Genomic DNA, 21414 nt, shown 5'->3' on the forward strand with positions numbered 1-21414 from the left:
AATGGGGCCTGACCATCTCTGATGGGCTCTAATGGTGTCGAATGATCCATGACCTAAACCCACATATACAGGTGCTGTCACTTAAGGGTTAACAGAAATGAATCAAGTTGTTAATTGCTGAGTTGCCAATTACTTATTTCCATTCCTTGATAATCCTTTCCTAGGGCTGCTGACAACACTTAGGACTCTCAAAAGCTGGGTAAAGAGGACACAGGTATCTGACCTTCTCTGGAAGGCATCTTTCTCTTGACATTCTCACCCATATTCTCTGCACAAAAACCTTCAGAGCTACTGACATGCAAACCTTCTTCCAGAAATGGAAATCCATACTACATATAAGTAACTCAGAACTAAGGGCGATGAGAAGACACGGAAGATGCATCTTAGAAATTTCCTGGTATTAATCCCATTTGTTAGGGGAAAGGAAATGAAGTTTGTCACTACCACATTTTTAATGGCACTTGATAAACATCAACTGAGAACAGGACTTTGAAGTGTCTTTGGGATGTGCTGTACATCCACACCAAGTGTTTTTTAAGGAAGCGGATTTTTTACTGTTTTGAAAAATGAAAATATTCGCAAATAGCATTTAATTAAGCAGCCCAGAGGACAGCCCCTAATTTCACTGGTTGAAAGTAGAAATGGATAGGAATGGAGATAAAAGTCTGGGCCGGAGCCTGGTTTAGCAGTATCTTCAGAATGCCAAACAGATTTCTAAGATGTGAAAAACCAGTCATTTAGCCATTTCTGAATATGCGATGGATGTTATGTCTGTAGAACATGCGGCTGACGACACAAGAAAGCTTTTCTGACTATTCTAAAAACCAGACGTGGCCTGGAAGACTAGAATGTTACCTTTGCTTGATTTCTGAGCATCAATTACTTCATACCACACTCTGGCTGCCTATAGATGAATCCTAGAGTTTTGTTTTGATTTTTGAGCTCAATAATGTATGTTTTTCTTGAGTTGGGCATAGGGGCTCCGTACAGCACGTCTCACTGCAGGGACACAGAGGAGCATGTGACCAGCTTCTAGGCCCACATGACCTTTTGTTTTTATTTAATTTAAAAAATATATTTATTTAAATGAAAATTTAAAATTTTTGCACAATCAGGGGTGGGGGAGGGGCAGAAGGAGAGAGAGAAGCAGATTCCCAGATGAGCAGGAGCCTGACACGGGGCGTGGTCTCAGGACCCTGAGATCATGACCTGGGTTGAAGGTAGATGCTTCACCGACCGAACCACCCAGGTGCCCCAACCTTTTGTTTTTATTTTTATTTATTTAAGATTTTATTTATTTATTTGACAGAGAGAGAGAGAGAGAGAGCATGCACAGCAGAGGGAGCGAGAGAAGCAGACTCCTAGCTGAGCAGGGAGCCAGACGTGGGACTTGATCTTAGGACCCTGGGATCATGACCCGAACCAAAGGCAGATGCTCAACAGACTACACCACCCAGGTGCTCTGACCTTTTGTTTTTAAATAGTGAACCTGGGACATGATCATTGGGTTAGTATTTATCAAATGTCTCTGAGGATTTAGGGTCTAAAACACTGGTGCTGGAAAGAGGCTTAGAAAATCTCTCGTCTGTCTTGTTTTAGAAATGAGGACTCTAACATGTACTGGTAAGCCTCATCCCAAATGGAGGGGGAGAGAACCTGCTTCCAGATTTAGCTCTCCTTTCTCTGAGTCCCTGTCCCACACCACACATGTACCAACCCACAGTTCTGCATTCACTAGGGAGACAGGAAGTAAGACTCAAAAACCCTTCCAACAGCTTAGAGAAAGTTGCTTCCAAGAAGAAGGACGTATTTGTAATTAACACAAGCTAAGGGTTCTGGAGACTCCAACTTCTAACGTGGATAACTGAAGGGGCTATAAACAAACTATTTGTTTAAAGTCATAATGTAATTTCTCTTAAATACCACTTTAAACAGTGATCAAATTAGCCACGTCCTCATCTTCCTTAAAGGAGACTGTCAATGAAGATGGTGGAGGAAATGGAATACTTGAGCAGCCTTAGAATCTGATTTGGAAAATGGTAGGGGCACCTGGCGGGCTCAGTGGGTTGAGTGTCTGCCTTCGGCTCAGGTCATGATCCCAGGGTCCTGGGATCAGGTCCCACATCAGGCTTTCTGCTCAGTGGGGAACTGGCTTCTCCTCCTCTCTCTCTCTGTCGCTCTCCCCTGCCCCTGCTCATGCTCTCTTTCTCAAATAAATGAATAAAATCTTTCTAAAAAAAGAAAGAAAATGGTAACGAGTCGATGCCCTGCAGCACTGCCAGGCACCGCCGTCTCAAGTTCACCTGCAGCCGGACCGCGTGCTCATGCTTCCTCTTCATGTCATTGATGTGCCAGGCCACTCGCTGCATCGTGTCGATAGCATCGAGCACCACGTCGTAGCCTTCGGTGTCCTTGTCAAGGTGATTTTCTATTTCCTTTAAAAAAAAAAAAAGACAACTATTTTCACTTTTTTCTCATATAGCCCGTGACACACACGATGAGTTCCCCGTATTTCACGTTTGCCTCTACTTACACGCTACCATCATGCCTTAAGAATCTGAGATAGTTTACCAGAACAGACTTGCAACAAAATGGTAAGATGGGAATGAAAATGGGGGGAGGAAAAATAGGACTGGATTAGAATTTCATGGCAAGGAAGATAAAAGAAAACACTATATGTCCATTAAGTCTCGTAAGGATGCAACAGTTAGAATAGATACAAGAGTTGCTATGACGTTTAAAGACTTTGGAGTTTCCTGGTGGCCAATGGTAATAGAGTTCTCACCCTTACAGGATAGGAAACATACTTTCCTTTTCCTCCCAGAGAAAATATAATATGTAACACAGGACTATGTAACAGACTGAACCACAGAGTGGACGCTATCTTTATTTTTTATTTTATTTTTTTAAAGATTTTATTTATTTATTTGACAGACAGAGAGAGATCACAAGTAGGCAGAGAGGCAGGCTTAGAGAGAGGGGGAAGCAGGCTCCCTGCTGAGCAGAGAGCCTGACGTGGGGCTCGATCCCAGGACACTGAGATCATGACCTGAGCCAAAGGCAGAGGCTTAACCCACTGAGCCACCCAGGCACCCTGGACACTTCTTTAAAAGTATGTCTATAGCAAGTGACTTTCTGTGTACTCAAGGCTTTAAAGTCCCAAATAAAGTTCATGAAATACAAGACTTCAGAGTATTGAGAATGATCTCATGGTTCATGTATTCTCCGGCGATCAGTGCTCAGGTCAGCCCTGGAGTTCCACAACCCCAGGGACACGACAGGGACATGAGCTCTGCTCTAATTCTTTCCAGCACAGAAGACTCTAGACCCCTCAAGAACCTATGGAGAGGGACTGTTGTATCATTTATTTTTATTTCATTCTTTATCTACTCAATAGTAATGACCAGAGAGCTAGGGGTCAATAAGTGCTTATTAAGTTGGCGCTCTATCTTCTTAAAACAATAACAGTAACCTATACAAATATGTAAAACAATAAGAAGATATTATAGTCAATTAGATCATTTCTGGGACATCAATGATGTACATAATCATTAAGCCAAAGGATGGACGTTGAATCTTATGGTAACTTATGAAGGTTAGTTCCATTATTTTATAATTCTACTTCGTAAATCTCTGTTTGCTTTTACTACATACTCAAGTTTTCCATCTAGCTAGAAACTGGGATTGAACTCGCATTTTCTTCCCACACTCAGACCCAGCTGTTAGAAAGGCCCTATGAAACTTTACCACTAAAATGACAGCTCCCAGGTAAGCTCCAGATCTATAGCAGATTAGAAAAAATACTAATTTCTTCTTCTGGTCTGAGATGCAGTCCTGTCCAACAACAAACAGACTCCCGAGTACAGAGTGTTTTCCTGTGCAAACCTTCATGGATGGCTACACAGCTTTGAAGTGATGTAAACGACACAGAAGGAACCCTCTAAATCACCCTTCAAAGCAAAAATACTTCAAAGGCAACCAGAAGTTAGTTTTTGATTAATCTAATCACCGTTCTTCACTACCAGTCGTTATGCACGGAATGCTGGTGTCCCCCCCACCCTGCCAAAGCCACATGTTGAAATCCTAACCCCTCATTGTGCTGGTCTTAGGACGTGGGGCCTTTGGGAGGTAGTCAGGTCATGAGGATGGAGCCCTCACGGAGGGGATTAGTGCTCTCATAGATCCCTCTTGCCTCTTTCCACCTCATAAGGAAGTGAGAATGCAACCGAGGCAGCAAAATCATCAAACCTTGACCAGACTGGTGCCTTGATCTTGGCCTTCCTATGTCTATACTGTGAGAGATAACTGTTTGCTGTTGAAGCCACCCAGGCTATGGGATTTTCTTATCGCAGCCTAAACCAAGACACCAGCTCTTAATTTAGAGGGTAAGAGCTATGCTTCCTTATCAGTTGTCTTTTTGTAAGAATCTTGACTTGCTATGTCTCCCGTGCTTAAGTGACTGTCATCTTAGACTTTGCTTTTGATTGATGGCTGCCTAACTATCTAGAAGGCTATGTTTAGAGATCACTGAGACACACTAGTCTTAAATGCCATGTTAGTACTGTCCAGGAGAGCTCTTTCCCGGGTCAGGTATGATGTCAGCATTACCTGGACACTGGCTTAGCAAATTAATTCCACTAATCTAAGAGGTTATGGGTATTAATTTAACAATTAAAATGATATCCCTGGTGTGGCTTCACAGGACACGAGATTCTCCAAACATGAGCCACCTGGCCATACAGACAAAGCTGAGAAATTTCGAGCAAAGTTGGACCATGGGCGTTGTTAAAATTGTTGATGTGTGTGAACAGAGCAAAACTGGAATGATTATCCAAGTTGGAAACCTGGAATCATTTAAAAAGAGATACATATAAATTACAGGCTTGGTGATACAGATAAGCGCTCTGGATTAAAGTCATAAGATTTTAATGTAGTATAAACCAATAATAAAACAAAGCAATAGCTCACTTTTATGGACTGCCTGTGAGCTACAGTGAACACGGACAATTTACAGGATTTGAACCCAGAGCCTGGCCCCTAGCCACCATGTGGGTCCTCCTTGTGTTATAAGGGCAGTCCAATCCTATTAACCCAACAGGAACGACTTGCGGGAAAACTTTTCACCAATTTTATCAACTTCCTTAGAGGGAAGAAGACAAGAGAATGTGAGAGCTCCGCCTACCCTCCTTTCTAAAGCCTCCCTGCATTGTATACAAATCACGGAAATGCAATCAATACAATGGCTCGGTGCTCAGCCCCGCTTAAAGATCATTCCTCACGCCACTCCTCGGTCTTCTCTTTCGGCTCCTTCTCTTTGCTTGTACAAAAGCCAGTCTATGACAGATGGTGCCCCTGCCCAACTGCCTACGGAGTCTAGGCTCGTGGAGATAAAACACACAGAAATCTGCTTCTCATTAAGGTGAGAGCTCTCTGCCTGAAACCATCCACTGCCCAGAACGAGGCACTCCTAAGCCCTATCAGAATCAGAGCTAAAATGAATCTTTTCACTTGGCTGGTGTCAATGAGGCTGCAGGCCCAGAATATAAATATCTTTAATTCCTCAAAGCAGATCAGTCCGTTGTAAAGCACGAGTGTGGAAAACGTTTCCATATGTCCACAGCCTTTTCTGAGCGTTTTCCCCCCTCAGTGTAATAGATCCGTGCACCGAATCGCCATCCCCTGGAACGTAGTCAAGGGCAGGCAGAAACTTACGTGCAAGAGGAGATGATATTTGAGAATCCGCTGAACCGGCTTCAAGAGATAGGACCCCAGAGGCAGCGAGTGCTTCAGAGTTTCCTGACGTTCCCGGAAGAACTTGGCCACCATCTTGTTCCGCATGCACTCCGTCAGCACGGCCACTGACCTGTGAACACGACCCACGTGTTTACCTGAGCTGTAGTCGTAAGATGGGCATTCAAGTTTTACATGCCCTAAAGCACGTAAGGGAGAAACAGAGCTATATTTAGACTAAAATGCCCCTGGGCAAATTAGAAAAAGGTGTCTCTTTGGGTGGATGGATTAGAAAAGAGCACTGGAGAGAGCTGGTTGCACGTGGACATATGGCTTCTAAGCAGCAAGCTCCTCCTCCAATCCCCAGCCACGACACACACTTGGCCAAAAGGGGATCTGAGTCCGGTGATAGCCCCTGGTTGCATCCCATTGGGTAATGGTGCAGTGCTCGAACCGCACATCTGTATTAGGTCTCCACAGGTCAGATTGCAAGGAGGGGTCACCTTTGTACCAGGAAAAAGGAGCTCCTTCTTTAGGAGAGCGAGCCCCTGCTGGACCTCTGTCACCCCTTTTGCTGGTTTCCTTTGTAGAAATCACAAACTGCCAGACACTCTGTGCAGATCTTTGGAGAATGTGGCTCATAGGTTAACTCCCCTTGGAGAATCTTTGAACAGATCCCTCTAAAGACAGTTTCTGAAACAGTGAGAGAACCTTACTTCTTAGGGAGTGTGCCTCAGTGGACTAGGAAAGTGGGTCAGAGCTCCTTCTGCATCCCAGCTCCCCCGAAGGTGGTAAGTATAGCCCCCAACACCCCAGGGGAATAATCGAAATGGTGTTCGTATTTTGTACATGAAAGCCAGTGAGCTCGTGGAGTCTCATACACACACGTAAATTAAAATCATATGGTCTCATAACTTAGAAGAAAGCAGGTGGAAGTGATTTCGGCCCCTTTCTCCCCAAGTCAGTTATATGTTTTCAGGATTAATTTAGAAAATTAGAGCCAAACAACAAAATAAGAGTCCTTGGAAGGAAGTGAGATGGAGGTCTCCTAATGAACCTATTAGAATTGCTTTTGTGCCCATGTGCTTTGAGAATTATCTGTCCAAACGGGTTTAGTTCCTCCAGAAGCTGATATTTCAGAACGACTTCTTATCAGGTAGCCGAGGGTCTTTTTGAAGGTTCTTCCAGAGCCAGAACCGGCTGCCCAGTTGTCCTTTGGCCAGCTGATGTCTTCAGCTCCTGCCCAAGGACAGGACACCTGCAACAGATTGGGAGGCACTCACTGAACTCTGGGCTCAGGGCCCAGGGAGACAGCTGAGGACAATGACCTGACAGGGCCTGGGCCCCTCCTTGGGGAAAGGAGGAAGGGCTTGTGTCTCTTCCCAGCGAAACTGCTGGGGCGTGACTGGTATGAAGAAGGTGGACATCTGTCAAGGTGTGCCGGCGACATTCAGTATCTCCAGCCTGGATCCAAGGGGAGAAGAAATGTTGTCAGATGGGCTGTGATGGCCGGCACTCTTAGCTTGGTAAGACTGTGCGGGGGAGGGTAGCAGACCGGGACTTCAGAAAGCAAACTGGAGACAGGGGGCCAAGAGCAAAATATTTTTCTGTGAATATGAAAATCACACCACCAGGCAAGAACCGGGCACGCCTGCTTCCCTGAGTGTGATTTGCGAGCATCTCTCGGCTAACCTGTTTCTTTCCTTCCTCAAAGTTGAAGATCCACAATAAAAAAGAAAAGAAAACATGAAAATACTGTAAAACCCAAAATAGAAAACACTTCCTCTCCAGGAGACTGGTCTTAACTCTCCTCCCTGGGACTTTCTACTCTCTCTTCTTTTTCTTTTCTTTTCTTTCTTTTTCTTTTCTTTTCTTTTCTTTTCTTTTCTTTTCTTTTCTTTTCTTTTCTTTTCTTTTCTTTTCTTTTCTTTTCTTTTCTTTTCTTTTCTTTCTTTCTTTCTTTCTTTCTTTCTTTCTTTCTTCTTCTTCTTCTTCTTTTTTTTTTTTTTAAGATTTTATTTATTTATTGGAGAGAGTGAGAGAGAGAGCACAAGAGCGGGGAAGGTCAGTGGGAGAAGCAAACTTGCCGCTGAGCGGGGAGCCTGAGGTGGGACCCGATCCCGGGACTCCAGGATCATGACCTGAGCCTAAGGCAGTTGCTTAACAAACTGAGCCCCCCAGACACCCCTTCCTACTCCTTTCTCTCACGTATCTTTAGCTTCCAGGACACACAATTAAGTCCATACTACATTAATTTGTCTTTGTTGATTTGGTCTTTCCTAACACCCTATCCATGACTGCATTTAGTTGAGTCTGATGCTCAAAAAACCCCTAAAAGTTGCTAGAAGGCTAGGATATTAGTTCCCATTTCCTGCCAACGCAAAGTGGGCTTGGGACCAGACTCCATGGTGCTCTCGCATGAACCATTCTGCCTGTCCTTTGACCCTGAAGCAGCCTCATAGAGAAAAATCTACCTTTGTTTTGGACCCTCCTTTCTTATAAGTCCGAAAACTCTTCTTAATATAAACTTCCCAAATTGTAAATTCAGAAGTCGTTTCTTCAGATGACTTGTGTATCATGAAATTTCTGCCGACAGACTCCCCCAGACAAGCCCTTCCAGTGTCTCCCACACTGATAATGGGGTCCAGAAATGGGTTGATTCTTCAGAGTTTGAATGTTTCTGTTTTTGTTCTGTTTTCCTTTCCCTTTGGAGAGGAGTGGAGATGTTGAGGGCCGAGTCTGTGGTTTCTCGGGATCAGGACGTGGTGCCATGTTGGATTTTAGCTTCCAGTTCACAGGATTTGGTTGGGGCATCTGACAGTTTTTTTTGCTGCCTTCAGCACAGAGGTGGAAACCACTACTGTAGGAGAGATCATTGCTTAAGTGAAGCTGTGTAAACTCCGGGTATGTCTACTGATAAGGATATGCTGATAGCTGTACCAATTGGCATGTGGGTTTTTATGCTTTTTCTTTGTTTTTTAGGGAAACCTGGGAAAAGCACGGTTGGCCACTAACCAAATACATCCCCACAGCACAACATCCTGAACAGTGTTTAGAGATCTTCAGTGGAAAGTATTTGTACATAAGTCTCGGCCTCTGGCTTCATGACTTTGGGTCCAAATTGGCTTTCTGGGGCCACTTCTGAGCAGGCATTCCATTTGTTGTTCCCTGCTGTGGTAGTTGTGGAGGTGGGGAGGGCAGCCTGCGGGTGGATCCTGCCACCCCCTTTAGACTTACAGACATGTTTCCACCAAGACAGACAACAGAGTAGGTCCCTCTTATCTTCCTGGCTGGTCCCCTAAGAGAACGACTCAAGTTCTGCTGAGAAACTTAACAAGGATGTAGTAGCATGAGGTCCAAGGTTGGAGAAATCTCCATTCACATCCCAGTTGGGCCACTCATGACCTGCGCGGCCCTTATACAATCAACAAACTGGGGGAGTCTCAGTTCCTTCGTGCATACGCTGGGTTGGGTCAGGGTGACGATGAGGAAGCAATCGCTGAGAACCTATCCTCACGTGCTCGCCCTGGGATGCATGCTTCGGTTTTCTGGAATCCCTTGACATCTCTGGACTATTGTGCAAGTTATATTCAACAACATTTTTCACTGGTAGCATTTAACACAGTGATTAGGACTCAAGAAACTCTCAATAAAAGTTTTTTTGCTGAAAAAAAGAAATGACAACATTGACCTTCGGCCTGGCTCCGTTACTGAAATGGTCCTGGTATTGTCCATACGACATTCCCTCAACTGCCCTCCTTTGTGGCTCCCCAGATCAGCAAAACTGAAGCCACAATCCAGGGGAGATGAGAAGTCCTTTTTACATAGTTCCCAGAGCTTCTATAGTAAAAATATTAGATAATTTATCCCCAGCTAGATTATATAAACTCATTCTATGTGCCTCTCAAATTCTTCAAAGCGTGCCATGCGGCACAGGCAAGAATTCGAGCTGAACACAACCGGTTCACTTAGTTTTCCCCTGAAGGATGCCTCCTGATCTTTTTATTCTCTTGCATAACATCCTTCCCACTGGCTCTGCCGGGAGTCCCTCAGCTGAATGGATCCCCACCTGTGTACCCCGTCACCCATTCTCAGCATGCCATGCGATCTCCCCATGGCATTCAGTGCCATGCCGGGTGCAGACCACCTGCCACCAGCACACGCCGGACCCCTCGACCTGACTCTGGATGCAAATGCCCGGAGGCACTACTGCTTATGGCCAATGTGTACCTTGGGTAGTTGGTGCAGTACTGCGTGTAGATGTGGAACTCTTCACTCTGCAAGGACACAAAAGAGACTTTCAGAGACAAAAAAGCACATGCATCCATAGGCATTTAAAAATAATAAAAAAGAAATATTGTTCCTAACCATAAACTGGGCTCTCTCATCACGCAGGCCCATCTGAGCCCCCATGGCAATTACCTATGCCTTTTTGTCTACCTTGGTTTGTACTAGAATCCCCCTACACTTGAACTCGCTGGAGGTCAACAGACACTTGCTGAGCACCTGCTGTGTTAGGTGAATCTGAAGGTGAAAAGGAAGAGGAGGAAAGTAAAGTTTCTGCCCCAGGTACATACAGTCCTCCAGTGGATTTACAAAGGGAAAGAGAAATAGATAATTTAATTATGGTGGTAAGAACATGGCGGAAGTATGTGCAGGGCACAACATAAGAAAACTGCGATATACTTTCAGGCCTTCGTAGATACAATTACCTCTGCCCACTGTCTTTCCTACCGTTTGCACTGGATAGCTGCTACGCGTCCTTTGATATTGAACTGAGGCTTTGTTTCCTCCAAGGAGCCTCCCTAGAGCTTGGGCAGAGCCAACTGCTCTTACTCTAGGCTTCCACAACACCCAGATTTCTGGCAGCATTTACCAAAGGACAGTGACCTTTTCTCTGCACCTGTGTCTCCTGCTCTAGGTGGTGAGTTCCTGCAAGGTAGGGGCCGTGCTATGTTCATCTGGCACATACTGCTCGCTGAACCGTGGAATACCCCTCTTTTCTACCAAACTGAAAATTATTTGAGAGCAGGATTCATTGTTCTTGTAAACTTGAACATGGAATTATAGTATGAAAAAGAGACATTAGGTTAATTGGTGATATTTCATATTCTGCTCCTTTTTCTTCTTTTTTAAATTTTTAAAAAAGATTTTATTTGACAGAGAGAGAGATACCAAGTAGGCAGAGAGGCAGGCAGAGAGAGGGGGGGAGGCAGGCTCCCCGCTGAGCAGAGAGCCCGACATGGAGCTCGATCCCAGGACCCTGAGATCATGACCTAAGCTGAAGGCAGAGGCTTAACCCACTGAGCCACCAAGGTGCCCCTCTATTTTGTTTTTTAAGATACTTCATGCTAGGTTCACACGTGACTCCAAGAGAGTGATTTTTTTTTTTTTGTAATTTTAATGCTTTAATTTTTTTCTTATTTAAAGGGAATGTCTACTTAGAATTTTTTCTGTTCACTTAACTAGGATTGGATTTAAAATATTGTATTATAGAGTCTCCAGCAAACATATAAAAGTAGAGAAGGTGGTATAAGGAATCACCGAGTATCCATCACTTGACCTCAACAGTAACTCAGGATCTCCACCCACATACTCCCGTTGCCCCATCCCTCTGACGCACATTCCAGACATCAGAACATTGCACTTATCTCCAGTATATATCTCCAGTATAAGGACTTTTACAAAGAAGCATCACCACAGTGCCATTATCACATTTAAATAATTCTACAATATGAATATTCAACAGTCACTATGCAAATGTCCTATCTTCTTAATTTTCCTTTTTTTAAATAGTTGGCCTATTTGGAGTCCAAATAACTCCACAAAGCAACTGCTTGGTATCTCTTAAGACTCGTCTAATCTATGAATTGCTCCCTTATCCTCTTTCTCCTTGCAATTTAGTTGAAGAAACTAGAAGGTTTGTCCTACAGAATTTCTTGTGGTCTGTTTTGCCGGTTCTATGCCTATAGTTTCCTTTCATATGTTCCCCTGTACTGGTGTGGTTCAGGGGAGGTGTGAATAGATCAGATTCCATGGTTTGGCCAGAATACACCATAGTTGTATTGTGCTTCCATCAGGAGGGCCAGAACATCTGGCTGTCTCTCTTTCTGTGATGTTGACCACCACTGGTCATTGTTGCCTGACCCATTAATCCATGGGGAGCTGCCAGATGGTGACTATCTCTGACTCCACTATTCCTTCCTCATTCACTAGCCAGAATCCTTCCAAAAAAAAAAGGAACTTCCTTCTATTAACTGTGACCCTACAGTGTATAGTTGGTATGGGAAAGGCAGGATGAAGGCTCGATTCTTTTCCTTCATTTTCTTTTCTTTTCTTTTTTTTTTTAAAGATTTTATTTATTTATTTGACAAAAAGAGAGATCACAAGTAGGCAAAGAGGCAGGCAGAGAGAGAGAGGGGGAGGCAGGCTCCCTGCTGAGCAGAGAGCCCGATGCGGGGCTCGATCCCAGGACTCTGGGATCATGACCCGAGCCAAAGGCAGAAGGTTTAACCCACTGAGCCACCCAGGCGCCCCTTCCTTCATTTTCAAGATAACACATTGGTTCTCTAGCAACCACTTTGGGTTTTTTTAAGCACCGTGATTCATGAATATAAACATATTTAGCGGGGTTCTGTTACACCTTGTACATTTCCTGCCCCACATTCTTTCTTCACGGGGCCCTGATTCCTTTTGGGTGCAAGCAGTGTCTGGAGACTACAGTCAGGGTATTAGAGATGGTCTCGCCACTGGGTTAATCATTATTTCTAGGCCCTTACAGTGGACAGAGTTAGGAAGATGGTGTTTTTTAAACATGAAGTACATTCTTGGTTCAAACGTGCAATTGGATTCGGGATTACAGTGTTTTTAATTAGCGTCATGCTTACCCCATGTTTTCTGTCTCCTACCAAATCCAGATCAATGACGTGAACATAAATACTCCCTTGCTTCATCCCACAATTCCCTTGATTTCAGCATAATAAGACCAACACCACCAAATCTGATATCATTACTGACAACGGTTAAAAATGCATTTGCTGTGTTTTCTCTTTTGTCTATTTTAAAATCAACGGGGATTTCTTCTGGGTGATTATGCCACAAAGTGGCTGTATCAGGACACTCATCATTTTGCTTTCAATTTTTGGAATTAAACTTTAGTTTTATAATGATGAAAAATAATAATTATACGGTTTCAGGGTCAACTCTATAAGAAAATGCATATTCAAAGAAGCCTAGCTTTTATTCCTCTCCATTCTGGTCTATCTATCCATTCTTTATCAGTGATCAATTTTTAATTTTATAGTTGATTTTTTCTTTTCTTTTTTTTTTTAAGATTTTATTTATTTATTTGACAGACAGAGATCACAAGCAGGCAGAGAGGCAGGCAGAGAGAGAGAGCGAGGGAAGCTGAGCAGAGAGCCCGATGCGGGGCTCGATCCCAGGACCCTGGGATCATGACCTGAGCCGAAGGCAGAGGCTTTAACCCACTGAGCCACCCAAGCGCCCCTAGTTGATTTTTTCTAGCGATTTTATTTATTTATTTGTCAGAGAGAAAGAGAGCACAAGCAGGGGGAGTGGCAGGCAGAGGGAGAAGCAGACTCACAGGGAGCCCGATATGGGACTCGATCCCAGGACCCCAGAATCATGACCTGAGCTGAGGGCAGATGCTTAACTGACTGAGCCACCCAGGCACCCCTACCTACACTTGCATTTTTGTCACTGTCCCTGTAGAGCAGATTTCTGGAAAGAGGACTGCTGGATTACAGGATGAATTCAAATGTAATATCTCTAGATACACTTAAATTCTCCTCTGCGGGGCCTGTGCCATTCTGTTCTTCCACAATTACAGGAAAGCCTGTTTCCCCACGGCCTCGCCAACTGTGTATGCTGCCAGATTGTCAAACATAGTATTTCATGAAAATTTAAATTAGTTGCCGCCAGTTTCCAAAAGTTGGAAGATGGAAATATCTTGACTTCTGGTTTCTCCTGGAAAAGTATTAGGTCCCTGGGGCCTGGCACCCAGTTTCTTGTGACTCTCTCCATATGGGGTCTTGGGTTGTTCTTGGTCCCCCTGGGCCCACACATGTGTCACACTCACACGCTCCACAGAGCTGTGGAGCTCTGAAGGCCCTGGAACGTCCGGCCCTGGCTCTGTGGACAAGACCCACAAAGTGATTTGCCCAAGGTCCTTAGTCAATTAAAGTCAGATGGAGCCTTCCTTGAGGTTTGCTCACACACTCTGAGTTTCTTGCTTCTTCCCTGCCTGTCTCCCGCTGGACTAAACATGGGGTTGACTCATTTCAGGTTGACTTTCCTTAAGTTTAGGGACCTTTAGGATCACCTGAAATGCCAAACTTAAAAAGAATGGTTTCAGGGACGCCTGGGTGACTCAGTCAGTGAAGCATCCAACTCTTAACTTCAGCTCAGGTCATGATCTTAGGATTGTGGGATCGAGCCCCATGTTGGGCTCCACTCCGGGGCAAGGAGCCTGCTTAGAATTCTCCCTTTCCCTTTCCCTTGGCCCTCCCTCCCCTGTCTCCTGCTTGCACACTCTCTCTCTAAAGAAATAAAATCTTAAAAAAAAAAATGGTTTCAATGAAAATATATCTAAATTACATCATACACCTGACTTCCATACACCTATTCCCAATAAAGCCCCAAGACTTCTGCACAATTGAATTGCTGTGCATTTTGTGATCTCATGGCTTATTCCAATATTAAATTGTTTTGATTTCCATCAGCTCCATGTTCTTAATGTAGAATCAAATGCATTTTTAAGCTCAGATTTGTAAGCTCTGTGGACAATCCAAACAATGGTTTTATACAAAAATCAGTAGCCCCGAGTTAATCCTTAAAAGCCTTTTATTCAATATATATACTATCCCAAATCCTTTCTAGAAGTAATAGGGGAAAGAAGACAATGATAAAGAAATTATATAAAGATAGGTATTTCTTTCTGATTCAACTCTGCCAAATTGTAATTAGAGATGCAAAAATATGAAAGAACCAAATAAAAGAGGTAATTAGGGTGGGCCGATTGGGCACATGGGGCGCTCGGCTGTTTATTGGCTGAGTAACTGCTGTAAAGAAATCTGTATGGTTTTAGGGTTTCTTCTGCTATGGGGTTCATCTCTTTCTCTGTCTCGTTGTCTCTCTCTCTCTCTCTCTCTCTCTCTCTCACACACACACACACACACACACACACACACTGATTCCTGAGAAGTTTTCCTTGGACACATGAGAAAGGCTTAGTATGTAAGTAGCACCTGGGGGAGGTAACACGGACATGAATTCACTCCAATGATACAAATGTTCAATGTCGAACTTTCTTGAAGATAATCTCAGTAAGTGGGTAGGGTGTGTGCGAGCGTGGGTGTGCATGCCTGGGCACTGAAGGGAGAAGGGGGAGGGCGGAGGAGGAGGTTCAGGAGAGGCTGGGTCCCTGAAGATAAACCCTGTCTCCCTCCTAAATGTTGCCTAGGGTCAGCCCAGCTGAGAGCCAGAATAAGAGACAGAAATGAGGGTGGAGGCTACTCAGGGAAGCGAGGAAACCTGTTCCAGGTGTTTCTGGACCCCTCCGAGCAGACCAACGGGAGCCGGATCTGCTGCAAGACAGCTCGGCCTGCCCACAGGCGAACTTTTACTTCTGTCTCTCTCTCGAGTGGCCCCTGCAGCCCCTTGTGCTTTGAGAAGCAGCAGGTAAGAAGGACCGTAGTCTCCTTTTGTCAGGAAGGATTTCTGTAACCTCCACATGCCACAAAAGCAAGGTCAAAGATGAATCCGTGTGTGAGCCCCAGCGATTCAGATTAAAGCAGGAGTCAACCGCCAGCTTTCCCTCTTTCATTAATGGCCTCTCAATTAAAGCAATTTTCCATTCCTCCCCAGAGTGGAGTAGCTGGTTGTGCTACAGAAAACGTAACATCTTCTAAATTTCAGGGTGCTGAGTGAGAGGCAGGTTGGGCCAGCCCCAAACAGCCTCTCTCTCGCAGAGCCCGGCCTCCATGTGAAAGTGCGGAGCGCTGAAGTCAGTCTTCTAATTAAACTTGGCACTATTACAATGAAAAAATAAGATCTGGGAGTTGGCAACGTGGCACATAAACAGACTTTTATGTGAATAATTAAGCCGGAGCTAAGCCTATGCTGGACCGTCTTTAATCAACTTGTGATTACAGTTACCAGTAAAAGCCGGAGCGTTTCCGATCGCTTCCATGTTGTTTACGTGCTGTGGCTCTGCTAACGTATCTTCTTTGATATACACAGCCCATCTTTTTACCCATTCCTCCCTCTTCCCTCTTCCTTCTCTTTTTCAAATTCCTGCCCTTTATGGGAATGCATTATGACCCAGGCAACACTGGACGAGAATTGTGTGTGGAAGCATGCGTGTACATTTCACATGTTAACACGGGGACCTCCTCACCCCTGCCCACAGTCATGTGGGTTTTACGCGCAAGCTTGTCTTCCGCCCCTAAGGAATTACGCTTCAATAAAACCCGGAGCCTTATGTTTGGATTTGAAACCACTGGATGGCTCTGTGGTTATAGGAAACGACCCTGAAACAAGTCCTGGGCCACATCCGGCATCTCCAAGTTCACAGTGCACTCTGCAGCTCTAAATGAGTGTTAGGACCTTGCTCACACTTCTGTGCCCTTGAAGCACCGCTGCGGAAATCGCATGGCGTTTTGCTGCAAAATAATTTCCACGGGACCGTTTCCAAACAAAAGCTGGTGCAGGTTTAAGAGAAACTTGGGAAGATTCTGCATAGAGAAGGTAGCATGTGGGAAAACAATGTAAAGGATTATCTTGTATGTTTCAGAATCCTCGCGCAGGGTCGGAGCTGGCGATTTCATGAGCTTCAAAATCAGATCCTTCTACTTTTCTAAACCATCCAATCAGCTTAAGAAACATGGAGGAAAATGAGAATGCATTTTTAAGATAGAAGAGCTTAAAAATGAAGATGAAAGATCTGCCTCTCTCTAGCTTCCCCCTCCATGATAAATATACAGCCTAGACTAGTGCCATATATATTGTAGATAAAATACCTAGATTCTAACAAATTTTTGTCGCTTGTCTTGAGGCATTCTGTGTATATTTATTTTTCATACATTATTCTATTTTGGATTTTCCTCCCCACCATGCTCAAATTTCTTTCCTAGGAAAGATGCATAAACACCATTTAGTAATGTTACACGTTCTTAGACAACTACTAAGTTAGCATTTCCTAACTTACTGGGGACAGTAACACTATTTTTTTTTTTCCTTGCTAGTGGAAAAAAAGAAAAAAGAGTGAGAGAGATTAGTGGCTAACTTCATCCAGTATGGAACAAACCAGTCATTTTAACTTGAAAATGAAAACAATTTGCAGTCTGCATCTGTCTTGGTTGGCCCAGAGAAATGAACCCTGCTTACCTTGGACACAAAACATTCTGCTATGGCCACAGGATCATTTTCACAGTTTTCCAAATCTTGTAGAAGTTCACTAAAAAATAAATAAATAAATAAATAAATAAGCCAGAAAGTATTAGATTATAGTCTGATGATTGAGAACATTTTATGTGACTCAGAGGTCTACAGGTTCATATGACATTTGCAAGGAATCTTTTTTTTTTTTTTTTAAAGTAAGGGTTTAACGATGGTCAAAGCCAAAGTACACTCTTGAGGTGGGAGAGCAGGCAGGTCCAGAGGAGGCAACTGCTACAGGAATCATATTTAATTGGATAACTGAGGACCTATTGTTATTATAGCCCAGGCTTGGATTAGGGACTTGCCCAAGATCATGGTACCCCAGGGATTTAAACACAGGTCTGACCTTTAACACTCCCACCTACAGATAAGCTCTGCCTGCCATTTAATTCTTCTAGATGGTTGGCATTGTCTGTATGCCTGTTCATATACACTTACTTATTCATTCATCAAATAGTTGGATAGGTACCAAATGCTGGGCAAGGCATAAGAACAAACACATCGGTGAGCCAAAGGAGATACAGTCCCTGAGTGCCTGGAGCTTGGAATCCACTGGAATTCCATGAAAGATCACATTAACAAATGTAAAATTATAAACAGAGAGGGAGTCCCTGCCTGGCTCCGTTCGTAGAGCATGGGACTCTCGATTTCAGAGTCATGAGGTCAAGCCCCATGTTGGGCATACAGCTTACTTTAAAAAAATAAAAAAATAAAGAAAATAAAATTATAATAGAGATAGTGCTCTAAAGGAAAGATATGCTGGGAGGAAAGATCTTTCCTCAGATGAAAACCTGTCTTATTTTTTAATGGCAATAATATTATTTTACGGAACTGAATACTATTTCATTGTGTGGATATAGGATAATTAATGTAACCCACTTCCTGTTAGGTAAAATTCTATGAATGGAATTCCTGGGTCAAAGGGCATCACAGAGTTAAATGGTAACGCATTTCCAAATTGCACTTTCTATAAGTCATATTAATACATATTTTATTATGTTAAATGTTTATTTTAATTAGAGGTATATTACATATTTAAGAAAAAGATAAATAGGGGTGCCTGGCTGGCTTAGTCAGTAGAGTATGCAATTCCTGATCTCAGGGTCATGAGTTCAGGCCCCACACTGGGCGTGGGGCCTACTTTAAAAAAAAAAAAAAGTCAAATAGTAAAGCTAAATAATAAAAACAAGCAGTCTCTTATTTTCTGTTTCCCGTTCTCTACTGCCACTTTCAAGAAGCATTCTCAACATCTTGCTCTTTCTATCCATGGCTCGAAACATGCCAATATAGCATTTTTTGGCATTTTTCAATTTGAGATACTATTTATTTCTTAATTTCCCAGATTTCCTCTTGTCTGATCTCAACTGTTTCTAGTATGAAATTTGATTAGATTAAAAGTCAGAGCTTACATTCTGAAGACTGTAAAGATAGATCCTCAGCTGAGCTTGGGAGCACACCATAATTACATTTCCTTTCTTGTACAGCCATGTTTTCCCTGGAGTTAAAATCAACGCCTCCACCTTTTTTTTTGTGCTTCGTTTTCTAAGTACACACCACTCATTCATCCTCAGACTTTGTGCTGGGAGTGTAACTTTTGCCTCCCCATGTTCAAACATCCGATCACCCATTGGTTGTATTTTCTTGGTCATCACCCGCTGGAGCCCTCGTCCTCCTGCCCTCTCCTGAACAGGTTAACCTGCTTTCCACACTTGCTGGGTTCTCCCAACACCACCCAGATGAAGTACTTCTCCTGGCTCCTGTGTTAGATGCCCCGTTTCTCCCTTCCGACTTGGCTGGTCATATCACTGGATATAGAATTCTTGGTTGGAAATAATTTTCTTTGAGTCTTCAGTCTTATTTTCTGTCCCCTCTTTTAAATGTTTTCCTTTATACTATCTGATTTTTTTTTTTTTAATTTCTTTTCAGTGTAACAGAATTCATTGTTTATGCACCACACCCAGTGCTCCATGCAATACGTGCCCTGCTTAATACCCACCACCTGGCTCCCCCAACCCCCCACCCCCAGCCCCTTCAAAACCCTCAGGTTATTTTTCAGAGTCCATAGTCTCTCATGGTTCATCTCCCCCTCCAATTTCCCTCAACTCCCTTCTCCTCTCCATCTCCCCATGTCCTCCATGTTATTTGCTATGCTCCATAAATAAGTGAAACCATATGATAATTGACTCTCTCTGCTTGACTTATTTCACTCAGCATAATCTCTTCCAGTCCTGTCCATGTTGATACAAAAGTTGGGTATTCGTCCTTTCTTATGGAGGCATAATACTCCATAGTGTATATGGACCACACCTTCCTTATCCATTCATCTGTTGAAGGGCATCTTGGTTCTTTCCACAGTTTGGCAACTGTGGCCATTGCTGCTATGAACATTGGGGTACAGATGGCCCTTCTTTTCACTACATCTGTATCTTTGGGGTAAATACGCAGGAGTGCAATTGCAGTAGTGCAATCGGGTAGCTCTATTTTTAATTAACTTAATGCTATTATGACCTGTATATACTATAAACAATTCTGTATGTAGATTATATCTACTCATATTTATTAGAAATTAGAATTAAATATTTTTAAAATAGATCAGTTCATTTAATAAATCTAATACATGTTAATATAAATAACTTTTGTGAAAAACAGATTTTGCATAACAAAAGTTAGTGAGAGGAGTAGTGTTGTTCTACATTTTTGTAAATCTCTAATGTTGACCTTAATGGAATACAGATGGATTCTCATATCTGTTTCTACATTCAATCTGTTGCAATCTGTTATTTTTTAAAAGATTTTATTTATTTGAGAGAGAGAGAGAGAGAAAGGGAGAATGAGTGGAGGAGGAGGAGGGGCAGAAGGACAAGCAGACTCCCTGCTGAACAGGGAGCCCAACGTGGGGCTCCATCCCAGGAACCTGAGATCATGACCTGAGAGGAAGGCAGATGCTTAATTGACTGAGCCAGTCAGGCACCCCTGTTAGTTTAATGAAACACACAGAAAACAATCTAGCTTCCCAGAGATATGTCACTGGAAAAGAGAGGAGTATTTGAATACCTATTCAGAAAAGTGTGGGTATTCTTTGACATTACACTGAAACTGAACGTATGATAATTTCTTAGAGATCTGTTGGGAGTCTGAAACCAAAGCAATGCACTGTACCCCACCCGTTACTTTAAAATCCATTGGTCTATCTTGCACATAGAACGGATCTTTTACTAATGCATGATTTCGGGCTAGTCCCAATTTCAAACATTCATCCTTAATATTCCTATAAAAACATTCCTTTTGTAAGATTATTTTTCCTTTGGAAAATACAGTCCTGATATTCATACCAATATCTCTTACAGATGGATGGGTATGAATAAATTAAAGATAGTTGAAATCTAATCATTGGGACCTAAACACTGGTTGAAGAAAAACGGCTGAAGAAAAGTAATAGTCAAAGAAGCAACATTTCTGAGCCAGTAATTTCCATTACTGGTGAATGGAGTGTTCAAGATCTAGGTTTTGTGTCCTGGTCTTTTAATACAAATCCTCCTTCTGATCAGAGAAGAATTTTTAGCAGCATTCAGCATGGCTTAACAGAATCCTCCTTGACGATAGTCAACTCCCTGTGTCCTATATGTTATGCTAATCAAGCCCTCTCTGAGCTTTAACTTCCTCTCCAGATCTCCAGAGTGGACTACCTGATAGGAGGAAGTGTCTCTGGGGACTCACCCAGGCTCTAGGTATAGCTCACCTGTAAATGAATGACTGGCATTCATTGTTCAAATCATTGGCAATGGGCGGGATGGGGCTCAGACACCTTGCAGTCCAACCCTTAATTTTAAGGTGAGGAAATCATGGCTCATACAAGGGAAGGAGCTTACCTTAGTTCACACGGCTAATAATTAAGGGCTACAGCTGGGGTTAGTATCAGAGCTGTTGAATCCCAGTCATGTACTCTCTTATAAACACATCTATGAAAGATATATTTCCTGACCAACTCAAGAAAGCCAAGGGCTTGACTCTGCATTACGGTGTTTTTGGTGGGAGAACTTGTCTACCTGTGAGCCCTAGCTTGAGTCACCTGGCTAGCTTTCCTTTATAATCATTTTCTAAAATAGGACAAACACCAAAAATGGCAACAGTGAGGAGGAAGTAATGGGATTCCTTTTGTGTTCTTGTCACAGGGCCACTGTCCTACTGTATTTGGCTCACTATCTTGTTTGTTCTCCATTCAAC

General features: G+C 43.2%; 1 protein-coding gene across 6 annotated transcripts in view; it reads right to left on the reverse strand.

Moving 5' to 3' along the window:
• PLEKHG1 (pleckstrin homology and RhoGEF domain containing G1) overlaps positions 1-21414 on the reverse strand; it is a 217202-nt gene that overhangs the window by 25413 nt on the left and 170375 nt on the right. For all 6 annotated transcript variants that reach the window (XM_032338750.1, XM_032338744.1, XM_032338747.1 and 3 more), the window contains 4 exons: positions 17137-17206; positions 9961-10007; positions 5713-5863; positions 2304-2435 (listed from right to left, as the gene is read on the reverse strand). In XM_032338750.1, coding sequence (XP_032194641.1) covers positions 2304-2435; positions 5713-5863; positions 9961-10007; positions 17137-17206 — 400 coding nt within the window. The remainder of the gene's footprint in view (positions 1-2303; positions 2436-5712; positions 5864-9960; positions 10008-17136; positions 17207-21414) is intronic.

The sequence above is a fragment of the Mustela erminea genome, chromosome 4, assembly GCF_009829155.1.
Source record: "Mustela erminea isolate mMusErm1 chromosome 4, mMusErm1.Pri, whole genome shotgun sequence".
Classification (NCBI taxonomy): Eukaryota; Metazoa; Chordata; class Mammalia; order Carnivora; family Mustelidae; genus Mustela; species Mustela erminea.